This window comes from Rhododendron vialii, chromosome 11a (genome assembly GCF_030253575.1).
Source record: "Rhododendron vialii isolate Sample 1 chromosome 11a, ASM3025357v1".
NCBI lineage: Eukaryota > Viridiplantae > Streptophyta > Magnoliopsida > Ericales > Ericaceae > Rhododendron > Rhododendron vialii.
Genome location: NC_080567.1, coordinates 35901006 through 35916584, shown reverse-complemented (window position 1 = coordinate 35916584; position 15579 = coordinate 35901006). Strand labels below are relative to the sequence as shown.

General features: G+C 40.6%; 2 protein-coding genes across 2 annotated transcripts; both read right to left on the bottom strand.

Moving 5' to 3' along the window:
- Window positions 1-4211: 4211 nt before the first annotated feature.
- LOC131307784 (ferredoxin--nitrite reductase, chloroplastic) lies at window positions 4212-7836 on the bottom strand. The gene is made up of 5 exons (XM_058334470.1): window positions 7272-7836; window positions 5756-5901; window positions 5468-5676; window positions 5091-5379; window positions 4212-4977 (listed from the first exon to the last, which is right to left on the bottom strand). The coding sequence occupies exons 1-5, from the start codon at window positions 7648-7650 to the stop codon at window positions 4237-4239; spliced, it is 1764 nt and encodes a 587-aa protein (XP_058190453.1). The 5' UTR covers window positions 7651-7836; the 3' UTR covers window positions 4212-4236.
- A 1699-nt stretch (window positions 7837-9535) lies between these two features.
- On the bottom strand, window positions 9536-13683 carry LOC131308452 (cold-regulated protein 28-like). Its single transcript, XM_058335386.1, has 5 exons — window positions 13383-13683; window positions 11254-11373; window positions 10822-11110; window positions 10110-10219; window positions 9536-10026 (listed from the first exon to the last, which is right to left on the bottom strand). The coding sequence occupies exons 1-5, from the start codon at window positions 13527-13529 to the stop codon at window positions 9892-9894; spliced, it is 801 nt and encodes a 266-aa protein (XP_058191369.1). The 5' UTR covers window positions 13530-13683; the 3' UTR covers window positions 9536-9891.
- Window positions 13684-15579: the final 1896 nt, after the last annotated feature.

Below are 15579 nucleotides of genomic sequence, written 5' to 3'. Positions count from 1 at the left end.
CAACGCTTTCATAAAATAAATTGTGTCTCTCACTAGAATATACTATTATTTATCTCGTGCAAAAAGATAAACAGATGACCCATAAAATCTTTTTGTGGATCGATAATCACAGATTAAAGTGCGGCTATTTTCTGAAGTTCGTAACATAATTAATGCATGATATACTTATATTGAATGTCTGATGGTTGTCATGAAGGTATGGTTCTGTTGCAAAAAACTTTAACAAATTTGATATTTTGTAGGATCTCAAAAGTTTTTCGCAAAAAGATAAACAGATGACTAGCAGGAGGGCATATACCAAAATATTATAAGCCATCATCACCCATGCATGTTTTCACATTGCGACCTATGTGGTTCTAAGAGCACTTTTTTTGGGGTAAGTGGTTCTAATAACACTTGTCAAATACATTGTTACTTTGTAAGATTCCGCCAAAAAACAGAAAAAAACATCTGCCATTCTATTTAGATTGGATAGTGTTTGCCATCACTTCGGGTACCGACCTCCACAACATTGCTCTTGAAGATGAAGGATATATTTCTTCTTAATTTGCCCGATAAAAAAGAAAAAAGAAAGCTCTTGAAGATAGTTCTTTGATTTGAAGTTGCAAGTTAATTTTTCCACATCTTCCTCTTGTGACTACAAAGTCAACCAACTTTAGATGAGGTGTGTTTGTTTCAAAAATGCCAAACTCAAAAGGGGTGGCAGCAAATTAAGTGTAGTTCCAAATACTATATGGAAGGGAAGAAAACACGAAAAGTGGCAATGCAAAATCCCACAAGATCTGGAGTAGTCAAAACAAACAAGCAAACACAGTAGATCTAGTAGTACAGTACCATCCCAGGGGGTGCCCCCCCCTCCCCCTCCCCCCGCTTCCCCCCACCGCCAGATGAGATGAGTGACGCCCATATCTGCCTAAATTCACCAAACAAGACCTATTCCTACTATAAAAGCATATATGGCCCCATTTGATTCCAATTTTGGAACGTACGGCGGAGATCATCATTTTCACCCAAACCTCTCATGAGTCATGAATAGTGATAGTGAATTTTTTTCCCCAAACGGTAAGGGGTGTTCGGATCAGTTTATGCGCACTTCGACTAATCTCCTCTTTGATCCGGTCAAAGAACCATCCACGCCAGGACTAGAAAATTCTCAAAGAAGTACTTTCTTGCTGTTTGACCCCAAAGACGAATCCTAGTCAATTGTGTGAGGAGCAAATTTACCAACCAAACGAATTAACCCTTGAGGCTGTCTGATGGTGATTTTTGAGATGGAGAGAGTGTGGCATGTGTTCTCCCGGCAATGGTCTTTTGGTTTAATTTGCTAGTGAGAGTAGGCCAAGGGGGGAATCTGCCAAATATCCTTTTGAATAAAATGAGATCTGGGTTTGTGGTGTCTGCGAGATTCACCATAAATATCTTGACTTGGGACAGTGCCGCGCTCTTCTGGTTTGAAAGCCTTAAGTCAAATGTTAAAGACATGGATCCGGCTCCTCTCCGATCGTACTTTTAGGTTGGAGAGGATAGTTTATATCGTGACCGGTCATTGGTATAATCAATGGTTTGAATTTGTTAAAAACTCTTTCATGAAAGAATTTTTAAACAAATCTTAACCATTAATCATTGCAGCAAATGGATGGTCCCCTCCGGTCTAAAAGTACAACCGGAGATGATCCATTTCCCAAAGACATTTGTCAATTTTTTTTTAATTTTTAAACCCTTTTACGGCGGCGGGAGGCGAGGAGTATCTTTTGTGGGTGATCTCCCTCTCTCAATTCTAGATCTGAAAGTTTTTTCTCTTTTCCTCTATCACTCCCCATCCTCCTCCTCCTCGTACCACCAGCATCAGTCGCCTCTCTGCCGCTCCTTCTCCAATGATTCTATTGCGTTGTACGGCAGTTGGTCACCGGTTTTCGCCGCTGTGGTCGCTGGAAGTTGCGGCTTTGCGGTCGAGGTCGCTAGGGTCTTGATGGAAATAGAGCCTTGGCCTCGGGATGGTCTGTGATGGTGCAACTCGTCCTTGACTCTGTGTAACTCGGTGTGACTCGAGGTGACTCAGTGGACTACTCGGGTGACTCGTTACCAGTTGTTGACTGGTTATTTCTTTTTTCTTTTTGATATCGTAGCTTCTTGCCTCCGTTTGGAGGATTGTTCTTATTATTTTGTGGGGCCTCTATTGGGAGGTTGTTGTTTTTTGGTTTATCCTAACCCTGTGCGGGTTTTTCTTCCCCTTCGCAAGACTTTCTCATCCCTTTGGGGGCTGTGTATTGTCTTGAGATCATGGAAGTGAGTTTTAGAGTGGTGACGATTCTGTGGAAAATGGTGTAGCTCAGAATACAGTGGAATGCGTACTTGGCTTGAGTTATCTTCCATATGTATAGTTTTTTTTTTTTCCCCCTTTTTTTCCTATCAATAGAACTATTCTATCCTAAACTTTGGGGGGGAAAAATGAGTGCTTTAAGACTTGGACTAGTGACTAGTCATTGCATTTGTATCACATTTTCAATCACATTCTTGGGCTGGAAACAGTAACACTTATATATAATGGGTAAAGGGTGGTTTGGGTTCGGTGGGCTGGCCTTCAAGTATGGGTCGGTTTGATGATCAAAAAAGAGGAAGAAGAGTATGGGTTGGTTTCAGCCACAACCCATAACTTATTACATATGGTTGATGCATGCATTAATCACATGCGGTATGGGTGGGTTTCTGTGTTTGAAATTGTTGTGTTGATCATCCAACACTCGGCCAAATACCCAGACAAAGGCAAAATTGCCTAAATTCTCAGCTCTAATTGGTAGCTATTTGTTGAGCCAAAAATGGTTTTACCATTTCTTTCATCAAATTTGGCAAAAAGTCATTTCTTACTACAACACCATCCATTCGCCTGATTCTATTCCAGTACCTACGTAGGTAAATGATCTTTAACATAAATTAAGACGAATCAAATATCTTCAAAAAAAATACATAATAAATTTCTCAACTTTCAAAAACTTTGAGAAAGTTCATTTACGTTGTTATGACAACCCTTGTATTTTTTGATAAACAAACTCTGGTAGAGGTTGTGGGAAAAAAATGGTTAAAATTTAGAAAACCTTCAAAGATCCTCTTTTCTAACTTCCATAAATTCCAATCCTAGAGGAGCTCTTCAATGCTTATAAATAAAATATACTGTATATATTAACATCACTCTACAAAAATCCAGCCCCTTTCTCCCCCAACTTAGGGCTCCGCCCAGAGTTCTGTCTGGGAGGCGGCGCCGGCCGACGGCCCCCCCGTCCCCCCCCCACCCCCGTTCCCGCTGCCGCTCTCTACCTCCGGCGAGCTATGTTTCCTGCTCCAGCGTTCGTTTCTCCGGCGCTTGCGGCCACTTTCTCCGGCGATGTTCCCGGCGGCCCTGTTCCTCGCTGCCATTCACGCATGCAATTTTTTTTTTTTCCCCCTGTTTTCCCAATCGCTCGGCCCCCCCCTTCCTGTTTCCCCCTTCCCCCGAGTGATTTCTCTCTCTCTCTCTCTCTCTCTCTCTCTCTCTCTCTCTCTCTCTCTATTTTTCTTTCCTCCGATTGGATCGGGTTCCCGCTCCTTTCCGCACTTCCCCGTCCGATCCAATCGTGGGGCGTGCATGCATATGGTTTGTTTGGTTTTCTACAGGTGCTATTGAAGGGTGCTTGGTTTTGTCAGGATCCTTGTGGTCTGTTTTGCTGCGGTGCCGTTGATGCAGGAGAGCTGCTGCTGTGGTTGTTGATGGGGTCTTCAGCTCACTGATCTGTGCCGGCCCCCGTTATGAATGGGCGCGATCCAGCCAGCGGTTTGGTCATTCTGGGCTAAGGAGGGTTCAAGTTCCTTGCTCATGGCGGTGGAGCACGATTGCGGTTCTGTTTTTATTTTTCTGTTGTATTCCGTGAATTCCATTCACGCTTTCACACTATGTTTCTTAGGCTTCATAGCCTTTGGATGTCGCCGGTGCCCTTTATCTTAGGCAATAGAATAGTTGCGTATTGTTTCTTAGGCTTCATAGGTTTCGTCTGTCGCCGATGCCATTTATCTTAAGCGATAACACAGTTGTTGTTTTATGTTTGATTAAACCCTTGTACTCTTTTTATATATATATATATATATATATATATATATATATATATATATATATGATGTTTTTCTTTGATGAAAAAAAAAAAATGCTTATAAATATTTTCTTCCTCCTAAATGCTACCAAATTTGAACCAAAGCAAAACGTTTGTCCTATAATAATTCTTCCCTCTCCCTAGTTACAGCTCCAAAGTAATTGACCAAAATGTCCACAACCACATTCACCAATTCATCATCACAAGGGACACCCTTCTTGTAAACATCTCCCAAATGTGAGTCACTCCCAATTCTCCCTCCCAAGAAAACATCAACACCTTCAACAATCTTTCCATTTCTATCCCTAGTCATGCACCCCATGAACCCGATATCGGCCACCTGGACCTGCCCGCAACTATTCGGGCAGCCCGTCCAGTGCATCCTCACTGCCCTAGTCACGGACACGCGCCTCCCCACCTCCTCGGTCACCTTAACCGCCCGAGCCTTCGTCTCGATTATGGCTTGCCCGCAGAACTGGTTGCCCGTGCATGCCACGAGTCCTTTCATTAGAACAGGCGGGGCCGGTTGAAATTTTTCCTTCAAAAGAGGCTCTCTTAGCAAGGATTCAATATTTGAATCCTCAACATTTGGGATTATAATGTTTTGCTCTACTGTGAGCCGGAGCTCGCCTGAGCCGTATTTGTCGGCTAAGCGGGCCAGCTCGTCCATGTCGTCGGCTTGAACCCGGCCCACGGGCACGTGGAGGCCCACAAAGCTGTAGCCCTCCTGTTTCTGTGGGTGGACACCAAGGTAATCTCTCCTCTCCCATTGCTTTTGAACCAAGTCTTGGGAAGATGCTCTTTCTAGTTCTTGTTGAGGCATTCTCTTCACTACCTCTGACCTGAATCCTTCAATTCCCTGCATTTTCACATTGCAAATCAAATTAAGAAAGAATTTGTCTCTGATGGACTGAAATTTTTCTTTTTTGCTGGGTCCGAAAAAAGGAAGAAGAGAGGAGAAGGGCTACTCACAAGTTCATCAATCAACCACATCATCCTAGTCTTCTGCCGGTTTCCTCTGGCGCCGAGGTCTCTGTAAGCTTCCAACACGGCTTTGCACACCGGGATCAGGTCATCGGCTGGGACCCAGGCGTCGAGAGGAACTGCCTCTGCACATCTTTTGGGGCTAAAAAACCCGCCAACTAGAAGGTTGAATCCGAACCGTCCATTGTTCGTGGCAGGCATGTAAGCAAGATCATTGATGTGAGGATGCTCATATAGATCATGAGATCCAACTACGCACACATTCCACTTCCTTGGCCTGCTCAAGACGACAGAGGACTAAAATCCATTAGAAATTCGTCGATGTCTCTTCCATATGACTAATGATATAGTGGCGGATGACTTACAAGTTGGTTATGGCCGGATTGCCGAGCGAATTGGCGGTGATGAATTGAGACAACAAATCTGCGTAAGGCCGTGTATCGACAATCTCGTGGGGATCAATCCCTGCCAAAGAATTCCCAACGGGGTTCCTGACATTGTCCATCCCACTCTGCAAGCTAGTCAAGCCAACTTCGGCAAGACCCTTCAATATTTCTGGTACATCAGGCAACACCTGTTGAGGACACAAGTAATAGGTTTAACAGTGTCTCCGAGGTCTAAGCTTCGAAGATGAGTTGATGTTTACACATTACCACGCCACGAATTTGCCAGTTTTGCCTCGTAGTCACGTCTGCGCATCCTTCCTTTCCGTACTGCCTTATTACACTGGCTAGGTACCGTGTCTGCGCGCTTGTCGTTACGCCATTTGGTAGCTTCAGTCTCATCATAAACCTACCATCTGATCATCACCAAGAAAAGCAAATTACAAAAAAGAACATATGGGGTGTTCATCTGAAGAAGGCTTATTTTAGGTGATTAGTGCTAAGGCCATTGAATATAGGAATTGTATATGCTCCATTTGGAATTTTGAGAGCAGACACAACACATAGGAATTCAAGTCAAGAAGGACACAATATTTGTCAACTGGCCCTGTTAATTTCTATATGACAAAAAAAGACAATCAAGAGTCAATTATCTTGTAATCAAACCAAACCAACTTTAGTCTCGATTACGCCGTTCAAAAACACAAAAAACTTTAGTCTCGATTACACTCTTGTTGTTCTAATAACACTTGAGATTAGCAGCGTTGACGAATCTCTTAGTCTATATTTGTGAGATTCCAGTTGAAGCATGTACTAATGCTTTCTCTTTGGATTCATGTTCATGATGAATCATAAGGACGGCTGATGGTCTTTTCCATGCCGGCTGTTACCTAACACACAACCGTCTGCTGACTTGGGATTCTATGCATGGGATTCTATGCATGACGTTGACAGAGTTAAATTATACTCCGTTCGTCCCATTTTGTTTGTCTTTTTTTGGTGTTCGTGCAAATTTTTCTATCACTTATATCTTCCAATATGAATCTCCAAAAACATGCAATATGGATTTTGTTTAATAGTCTCGATTAGATCTATAATATAAAATTTTCAAAATTATGAAAAATATTAGAAATTGGGACATATAAGCTTTAAAGAACAATACGAACAACAAAATAGACAAAACAAAATGTGATGAAGGGAGTATTATCCCAACCAAGAGTCACCGTGTGAACAAGTGATGTGAATATCCCACCTACATCATGAACACTTAATCTATACTTTTTTTTTCCTTTCTGGTGAGAAAAGATTTAATTACGAGCATATACTGAGAGTGTTTTTAGCGCTTCACACAATAGACTTCGTCTCTAAAAAGCAGATTCCCTCTATTTTCAATAGTTCTCTCTCTATCTCTCTCCACTTAATACCCCTATAATTTTTCAAAAAAAATTTAAAAATCCAAACCAAACACAACATTTGTGTTTTTAGCGCATCACACAATAGACTTCGTCTCTAAAAAGCCAATATTGATGTTGTCAATGGGAAATGCTTAATTAGGACACAGATGTCCGGTCACAAATTCGATTATAAATGTGTCCTATGTCATTCGATGTGCGTGATTCTATTTTATTTTGTGGATCTGAGCACATGCATCTAGCAATTGTGTCTAGACAAAACAACAACCAAATCACGAAGAACAAAAGAGAAAACAATAAAAGTGGTACAGAAATGACAAAACACTAAAAAGGAATCAAATTGACCAAAATTTTTTTTTTTTTTTTGGGCTTACATTGATGCTTCCTCCTATGGAACAAGCCAAGCCACTTGAGCCGCGTATCAATATCATCCTTTGTGAGCTTAGACTTCTCAATCTCTTCGAGTGACATATTAGCAAGTTCTTCAACACCCTTCTCCATGAACAGCTTCATTGGCTCTTTCTCAATCTTCAGCTTTTCCGAAGGATTTATCCCTCCCCTGAACTTCTCCTTCAACACCCAATACCCATCTCTCTCCTCCACCCTCGGCTCCAGCCGGGAGTCGTCGAATCCCGCCTCCGCCCGCGGTGGCACCACCGCCCGAGGAGCAGTGGCAGACAGTACTATTGTTTTGGAATTTCTTGAATTGCTTAGCGAAGGTGCCAGAAATCTAACAGAAAGTGATGATGACATGGTGGTAGTGGTTCAACCGTTCAAGAAAAAGACTACTAGTGGTGGCGACGGTGATGGTGGTGAGAGGCGGAGGAAGGTAAGAGGGGGCTGAGATCATTTTGTAGTGGGTGGTGGTTAGAACTTAGAAGTTGGGACCTTTGGGGGTACGCCCAGGATTCATGAACCGACGAGTCGACGACTCTTGGTAGGTCTCAAGAGTCATTTTGTCTCTTTTTTTTTGTACTGCTTAGGACCAAACCGTTTGTTTTATTTTTACCAAAATACCCCCGTTGCCGTTAGTTTCCTTTCCTTCCTCAACATAGATTACCGTATAGACTTTTGCCACGTGGTAGTCCGTATGATAATTTAGTTAATCTTCTTTAATCTTTAGCCCGGCAAACAAAGGGCTTGTAGTCCAACGGTTATCTCTTGGTATTCCTACAAGGGAGGTCAGGGTTTGAAGTCTCGGCAGAAGGGTTTGGGATTTAGGATTATGGACTTTCTGTAGACTAATTAATTAGCTCTCCCGTTAACTCAAAGTGTAAGAGGGACTGATAATCAAAAGATTAATTAGGGTTAAACCATAAGAACCTCAAAACCCAACTTGATAGAAAATAGTAATGTGCATTTTGGTCTTAACGTAAGAGAAATGGTCAATAAACCATTAACCAGTCACGAAATATAATAACAAAAGATTGCATCCATCATTGTGGCCAATTAGTTTGATGTTATGTACATCAAACTACTCTCGAAATACCAATAACATGTTACTTTTTGAGGAAAAAATCACATCATTCTTTATGAGTGTTTTATGCCAAAAATCTATTATTGTAGCATTAGCCAAAACAGCATTAGGGCAGTTGTCGATTCATGATACAGGAAAAGCACCGTTTTGATACAAAAGGACAAGGGTCGTATTTCAGTGGAAAAAAAATTGATTGAGACCCTTAAACACAATGCAGGCCGAGTAATATTCCACTTTATGAGGAAAAAAAAAAAAACTCGACTCTAAGGAAATAATTAGGTCAACTTCATAGCCTTTTGGGATGTGTTTTTAATGGAGGAGTTGCAGTTCATTAGCCCTTTCGGTCAAGGCAAATGCATCACTTAATAAGACCATTCAAACAGCCAAGAGTTATACGACCTTTTCAAGAGCCTTATCTTATAAAAGGGTAAAAAGATCATTGGCCATTCACAATGTCCAAGGGCCCAAATTATTAGACCAAATTCCAGACAAGTGGCAAAGGTTCTACTAGCCCCTGGTTGTGGTGACATATCATTATATCTATCTATCTATCTATCTAGAGAGAGAGAGAGAGAGAGAGAGAGAGAGAGAGAGAGAGAGAGAGAGAGAGAGAGAGAGAGAGAGAGAGAGAGAGATTGATTGATTGATTGAGATTTTACGAAAATGCCAGGAAAATTAGTGCACAAAGGTGGGGAAGGTTGTTCATGTGATTCTTGGGGAAAATAGAAGGAAAACAAGTGTAATTCAGAGCTAAAATATATGGATTTCGTTTATGTGAGTTTCGTTCTTCATGTCAGAGAAGGAAAATAGTAGTATGGGGAAATAAGCTGGGGACAAAAACCTGTTTCAAAGAACTTCTAAAATACACTCCATTTATACTATTCCAAATGAAAAACATCGATGGTTCAGACTCGAAAACCAGAATTTTTGGCACTCAAGAAAGTAACTCGTGCTCATTTTCCTGTTAGAAGCGAATCCAAACCGCAAATAAGCGAAACAGCCATTTGGAAAAAAAGGTAGTAGTAAAGTTGTGAATGGAATTCAGTTGCTAATGTTTAACAGCAATACGGAAACAGCTTTTAGGCAACGCCTTTCAAGCCACTTTCAACCATGCCAAATTTCCTGCCTATGTTAGCAGAAAAACAAAACCAATAAAGCCACTGCAGAAAAATTACGACACATAATGACAGTTCTCTGTTTAAAATTCCTTCCATAATGCTACAAGCACCTGAAATGTAATCGACTTCATCTCTGCGCGAATGTATTCCTACCATTATAAACAGACGAGTGATCGATCTTATTGGTAAATACTGAATCAAAGAATTTATGGCAGCAGTTTGACTACGCTAGAGCAATAAACCTAGCATATCTGACTCTTTTTAGTTTTTATCCAACTACACATATGTCATCCATGGGACACCCAAAAGCTTCATCCTTCATAAGTTAGGTGCATCTATTTGCAATTTGCAATAACCTATCAAACTTTAAGTCACAGCTCAGCTCTCGTACAAAGGATTTCACATCACATCCTGGGCGAATAAGCTGTCGATGTTATCTGAATGACATTTACGATCCACCTGCTCTTTTCTTTCTAATAAATTGTTACCAGCTGTTGCAATTTCCACAGAAAACATATCCCCAGAGGGCACTATCTGAAAGATAGGAAAAAGGTGGGGTGTCATTTTGTGATGCGGTATGGATGAACAAGTGCTAGTATATCAACTCAAGTATTTACTTGATCGTTGGTTGAAGAGTCAGCTGCATCCATCTTCAACCTTTTTGGCTTGGACAAACTGAGTGACTTCTCTTCTTGGTCTTCATCCACAAAGTTCTGGTCCGAAACCTCTGCAGAAACCCAAGTTAAAATACCAGAGGCAATATATGTTTGATTCAGTTATCATTACCTGATATAATCAAGCTCAAGCAAGTCCTAAAAAGAAGTATATCTCACATTTTCCTAACCAAAATGCAATAGCACCCAAAAGAAAAGCTGAAAATTTATTGGCTAAAACATCAGTTGTACCATGATATCCGTAGACACTTTACAGGTGACTAATCTTCCATGAGTTACCAATTGTTAAACTTTCAAAATAGCATTATTTTCCAATAGTTGAAGAATCTCATAACCTCCTACACATCCTACGTGTAATAGAGATTACTCAGGCAATTACCTAGCCAACTGGCAGTACAAGAAAGGGAAAGAGCGGTTATCTTATGGCTATGGGCCAGATAGAGGTAGAGACACTTGGTGTCCTCCAGGAATGTAGAGTGACTGAATTATCAAATCATGAGTACCGCTAATCTTCCCGCACAGTTCTATCATAAAACAAATGCATGTGCAGGCATGCACCAAACCAACATGGACATGAAAAGGAAGCAAGCAACTGAAAGCTTGAACCACTAAGTGAGAATCTTTTCAGAGAAAGAAAGCTAAAGTTCATAATTACCTGCAATATTGCCAACTGCATCCAGTTGGCTTTCACGGCATACGCATGGCCGTCCAGAAATTGATAATCGGTGGGTGAAAATCCTCTTCCTCCCAGACAGCATTTCCTCACTACAGAATGAGCTGCATTCTTGCAAATTAACTGATATGTTGTTGTGTTTACCTGAACATCTAAACCGTTGCATCCATGACCTTTCTTTTACAAAATGAGAACCAGCTGCATTATATGGTAAAGGCTGGTTTCTCTCAAAATTGATTCTCCGTGAAAAGCCATCTTGTAAAACTGTGAACTGGAAAAAAGAAACAACGATAAAGAGAAAATAGGAATCATAGATGTCATGTTTAAGAATTGAATTTGGCAGGCACACAATATATGGGATTGTAAAATGAAAAGATACACAACATATTGAATGAAGTCAATTAGGTGACTAACCTGGTCAGAATATTCTGAGTGCGAGGAGAGTAAACCCAAGGACTGATGCAACTCCTTAACAAATGATGCTTCCAAAGAAGCTAGATACGAATTGTGCTTCGCATTCGTCCATGCCATGCTCTGACCTCAATAAAATCCACAACCGTAATAAGTTCAAACTTCCACAGAAAATAAAGAAAGAAGGTGTGATTTACAATTTTTGTAACATGAGCAAAAAAGTCTTGAACAGCCATCGGAAAGATTAATTAATAAAAGAAATGCATGATAGACATAGGATAAGACTATGTAATAACAAGTCTTAAATGGATTATGGGGCCTGCAATTCAGAGAATTTAAATGCATAGTATTTTAAATTAAGTTTACAATATTCTCTCCTTCCCCCGAAGAGAGAGGGGACGACTCTAAAGGTATCAGCAAACATCTATGACTAGGAGTAACTCAAAAGAAAGTGAAGTACTGGGGAGATCCCAATAGAATTTCTTATTTGCATGTTAACTCAGATATAGTTGAGTGCCATACATTCAAATCTCATAATTGCCTTTAGAGTCACCTGATATTGTACTCCTGCAATGTCAAGAGCCTGAATCTACAAACTACATACTATATGCTCATCATAATCATCACCATCAACTGGTCTTGACTGCTCACAACAAGTTTCACCTTATGTCATTCTATGGCCCACTAGGATCAAACGCACAGCCTAAACGCAACCACCAAACCAAATGCCGCCATCCTTTTGGTCAGGGTAATACTTCCTATCCAGCCATTTTAACAAACCCGCTGTCTGGAGCTATTGACGAACGAGTTGATTGGATGAAACAAGATGATTTCCAAACGAAACCATCCTCCCTAGTTTAGTCAAAACAATTCTAACTATATTTGTAATTCTTCATAGTTGTAGCAATGCCAAACCTGAACCACAAGATCATGTTTAAAACCAATATGATAAAGCCCCATGCTAACTTGAATTGTCCTAAAAAATACTGAACTCAGTAGGTGACAAAGTGGTCCAGTAACATCTAATCTAGCTTTTTCAAATCATACAACTCACATGCCACCATGGTAATCTTTTGTGAATAAGGAATTGTGGAAATCATGAATCACTTAATAATACTTTGTGGTCCGTTTCATTAAAGCTCTCATAGGGACAACTAGAAAAAACAAGCAAAACAAGCAACTCAAGTATCTATAAAGTAGGGTTGATTGACCCATAGAGACTGCCATTCAAACAAAAGATTAGCCCATGAAGACAGCTTAGGGAGACGAGAGACTAAAAACCACTTGTAACTGTGACAATAAAAACGTATAAAAGTAAGTTACGAGAGGACTGATTATAGTCTTTAGATGTTTGTGTTTCTAAAGTCACACATTCTCCTATTTTTCTTTCAGCTCCAAACACCAACTAGGAGCTCCAACCCACTCAAAGGGACACATGTTCAATTTCCTACTGGGAACAGTAATCCTGTTTCTTTTTAAATAATCTCATTAGAGGTGCCAACTAAAGCCCAGTGTTTTGGATCCCGTCCCTTCTTAGTTTCCCCCTCCTTTGCTGCTCCATTTCCTAACAAACCAGGACTAATCACAGGAGTTTCCTTAATACCAATGACCATACGAGACCAGATAGACATGCACACACTCAAAACGATACTCAATACTTCTATAGATTACAATCCTGTTCTCAATTTGTTTGTCCATTTTTTGCCTCTTCCTTGTGCCAAAATCCTTGTCTATTTTCAAAGACTAAAATGGACAAGAAGCTACACAATTCCCTTTCTTTGCATTATTGTTGGTGTCAAAGTTATCTTTTTTAAAAGTAAAAATGCTAACTTTTGGAAAGTTAAAGCATTTATAGGCGTAATGATTATGTTCTCTTAAAAAGTTCATTTCCCAAATTGAAATAACAAATTTAGACGGAGGGTGTGCGACAGAACCGACTTAAATACCATAACCCCGTAAGAATCAACGCCTACAATTTACACCCTTAATCGAAGAACTATCTAACGATCCCAAAAGCAAAATCGATTCTCCCGAAAATATCCAACCACAGACACAGTAATTCAACCATAACAACAACCGACTCATAAACAGATCGCAAAAGAAACAAGGAAAACAAAAGACGAATCAAGTACCGGTCTTGCGACATTTTTTGTCCGAACGAAATTCTTCGAAATATGGACGGTGACGGACGACGAGCCAGAGTCCGTCCGAGTCAACTCGTTCCTGCAAGCCTCCCCCGCGGCGAGATCCGGCGGCGCCGGCCTTGAATCCTCCTCCATGTCCTTTCCAGACAATGCAAGAGTTGGTCTGAGTCTGTAAGAAACCGTCCGTAAATTAAGCGGCGGAACCCTCGGCTCGTGCTCGGCGGTGATGAGAGAGAGAGAGCGGTGATGAGAGAGAGAGAGAGAGAGAGAGGCGGTGCGAAGAGAGGCTCCACATAGAGGCGCTTTTTTACACGTGTTATTAATATCGGCTGGGCGCCACGTCATCTGGGTGATCCATTTGTCCGCCAGATATTTTTCTCTGACGGACTTAACCGTTACCGTTAGGACGACTTGGATAATCTCGGATGGATCGGAGTGTGTTTCGCTCGCCACGTGGATATTGGGTTTAGTTTATGTGTGGTAGGGTCCACTGTAGGTTAATCAACACCAATCACTCCTTTGGTTATTCATTTTTGACTTCTTGTTGTCTTTGTAATTTGTTACTCCGTTTCTACTTTCAATTAGTAGTATTTTTCCTTCAAATTGGACGGCCTTGTGATTTTAGAGTTAATCGTCCATTTTATGCGATTTGGTCTCGAATTTCTCGATGTTTGTTTAAGTTGATTTTTTTTCCGTACATATTAGTCTCTGCTAGACGTATTGAATGAACGATTTAGATTTTTATCATGAGCTCACAGTGAAAGTTTGCGAAAATTGAAGAATGGAAGTTTTAAGCTGAGATAAAAGGTGTCCATAAACCTTTTTAGTACCAAATTCGAGTAATTGGCACATGTTTATAATGGAGACCCTGAATAATATCACCATTCCACCATTATTGCCCTCCAACTGCTGCTTCGGTTCTCCCTTCTTCTTTTTTAAATATCTTAGGTGTCCAATTTAATTTACATGCACCATCAAAAGTGTTGACTGCACTTAAAAGATTCAAACCTAAGACTTGAAAACTTAGAAAAGAGCAAATCGTTAAGTCACGGGTCTTGACTATCAGGCCACCTCCTTGAGATTTACCAGTTGTATTCTCCTAAAATGGATCTGAAAATATATAAATTCGGTTCAAGTAGATAAACACTTTCACTATTCATGGAAGTCCCTTGACAAAAAAAAAAAATCTCATAGAAAAAGTTAAATTTTTGCTTGAATTGCTTCACTTCCATCAACGTCAATTTTGATTCCTTTTCAACAAAAATATCAGCCCGATCTATAATCAATTCTATTGTATCATTAAAAAAATCTGGGTACGCTATTGCTAGGGCGGCTTTCATGGGAAAATTTTATTCAATACTTTTGGAGCAAAGTCATGTGCCCCTTTCGAGTGTTGTGATTGATAGATGTTGCGAGACTTTGACTTCGGTAGTTTGGTGTATGTACTTTAAGAGAAAAATAACATGTTGATGTATTGTGAGTGATGTATTGTGAGTGGTGTGGAGCATCGTTCCAAAAACACTCAATAACCTCTCCTTCATTGGTGCCCAAGCAAATATGAAAACATAGGTAAACAATAAGATGAAGGACAATGATATGTCCACTCCATAAATGACTATCTGCTCTCTCTACAAGTGGAAACCAAAAATCAATTCCATATAAAGATGATTGTTGCACTCCACTTTTGGAGTGCAAATAGTAATTTATGGTGAGCAAAAACCAATTGCCAAGTACTGCCCAAAATTGAACCGTGAGCTAGACTTGGAGCATAAATTTGCCTTGCAAATGTCAAAATTATTCCACTGGTAGCATAATCCGTAAAGATGATCATCACTTTATTAACTGTTTACATATTTAGCTTGAAGGTCCAGCCAAAAACAATCGAACGGGGCCGTGAACCTCGCATAACTGCATAGGGGAACTCACCCGCACTGGGATATTCGGATTTGAGAAATAGCTGACCCGACCAGGGAGGAAATTTTTGTCCATTGATCACCACGTCGCAAGATTTGTCACCAGAACCCCACCCAAATGCAAGTGGACACGAGGCCCGCACAACCCAACCATCTGATCCTAAGTCAACTCAAACTCAAGAATAATGAGAGGGGGAATGTTTTAACATGGCTGCCTGCCTTGAGCTTCTCCAACCAAAGGAGATCAAAAGTGGAGATGTCAAATCATTTTG

Bases quoted from the DNA above. Each gene is read 5' to 3' on its own strand.
- LOC131307784 (XM_058334470.1), bottom strand. From the start codon at position 7,650: ATGTCATCATCACTTTCTGTTAGATTTCTGGCACCTTCGCTAAGCAAT. The intron at 5,677-5,755 runs GTAATGTGTAAA...TGTCCTCAACAG, and splicing joins ACTGGCAAATTCGTGGCGTG to GTGTTGCCTGATGTACCAGA. The intron at 4,978-5,090 runs GTGAGTAGCCCT...GTGAAAATGCAG, and splicing joins TGTGGTTGATTGATGAACTT to GGAATTGAAGGATTCAGGTC.
- LOC131308452 (XM_058335386.1), bottom strand. From the start codon at position 13,529: ATGGAGGAGGATTCAAGGCCGGCGCCGCCGGATCTCGCCGCGGGGGAG. The intron at 11,374-13,382 runs GTACTTGATTCG...TATTGAGGTCAG, and splicing joins CAAAAAATGTCGCAAGACCG to AGCATGGCATGGACGAATGC. The intron at 10,220-10,821 runs GTAATTATGAAC...GGGTTTCTGCAG, and splicing joins TGCAGTTGGCAATATTGCAG to AGGTTTCGGACCAGAACTTT.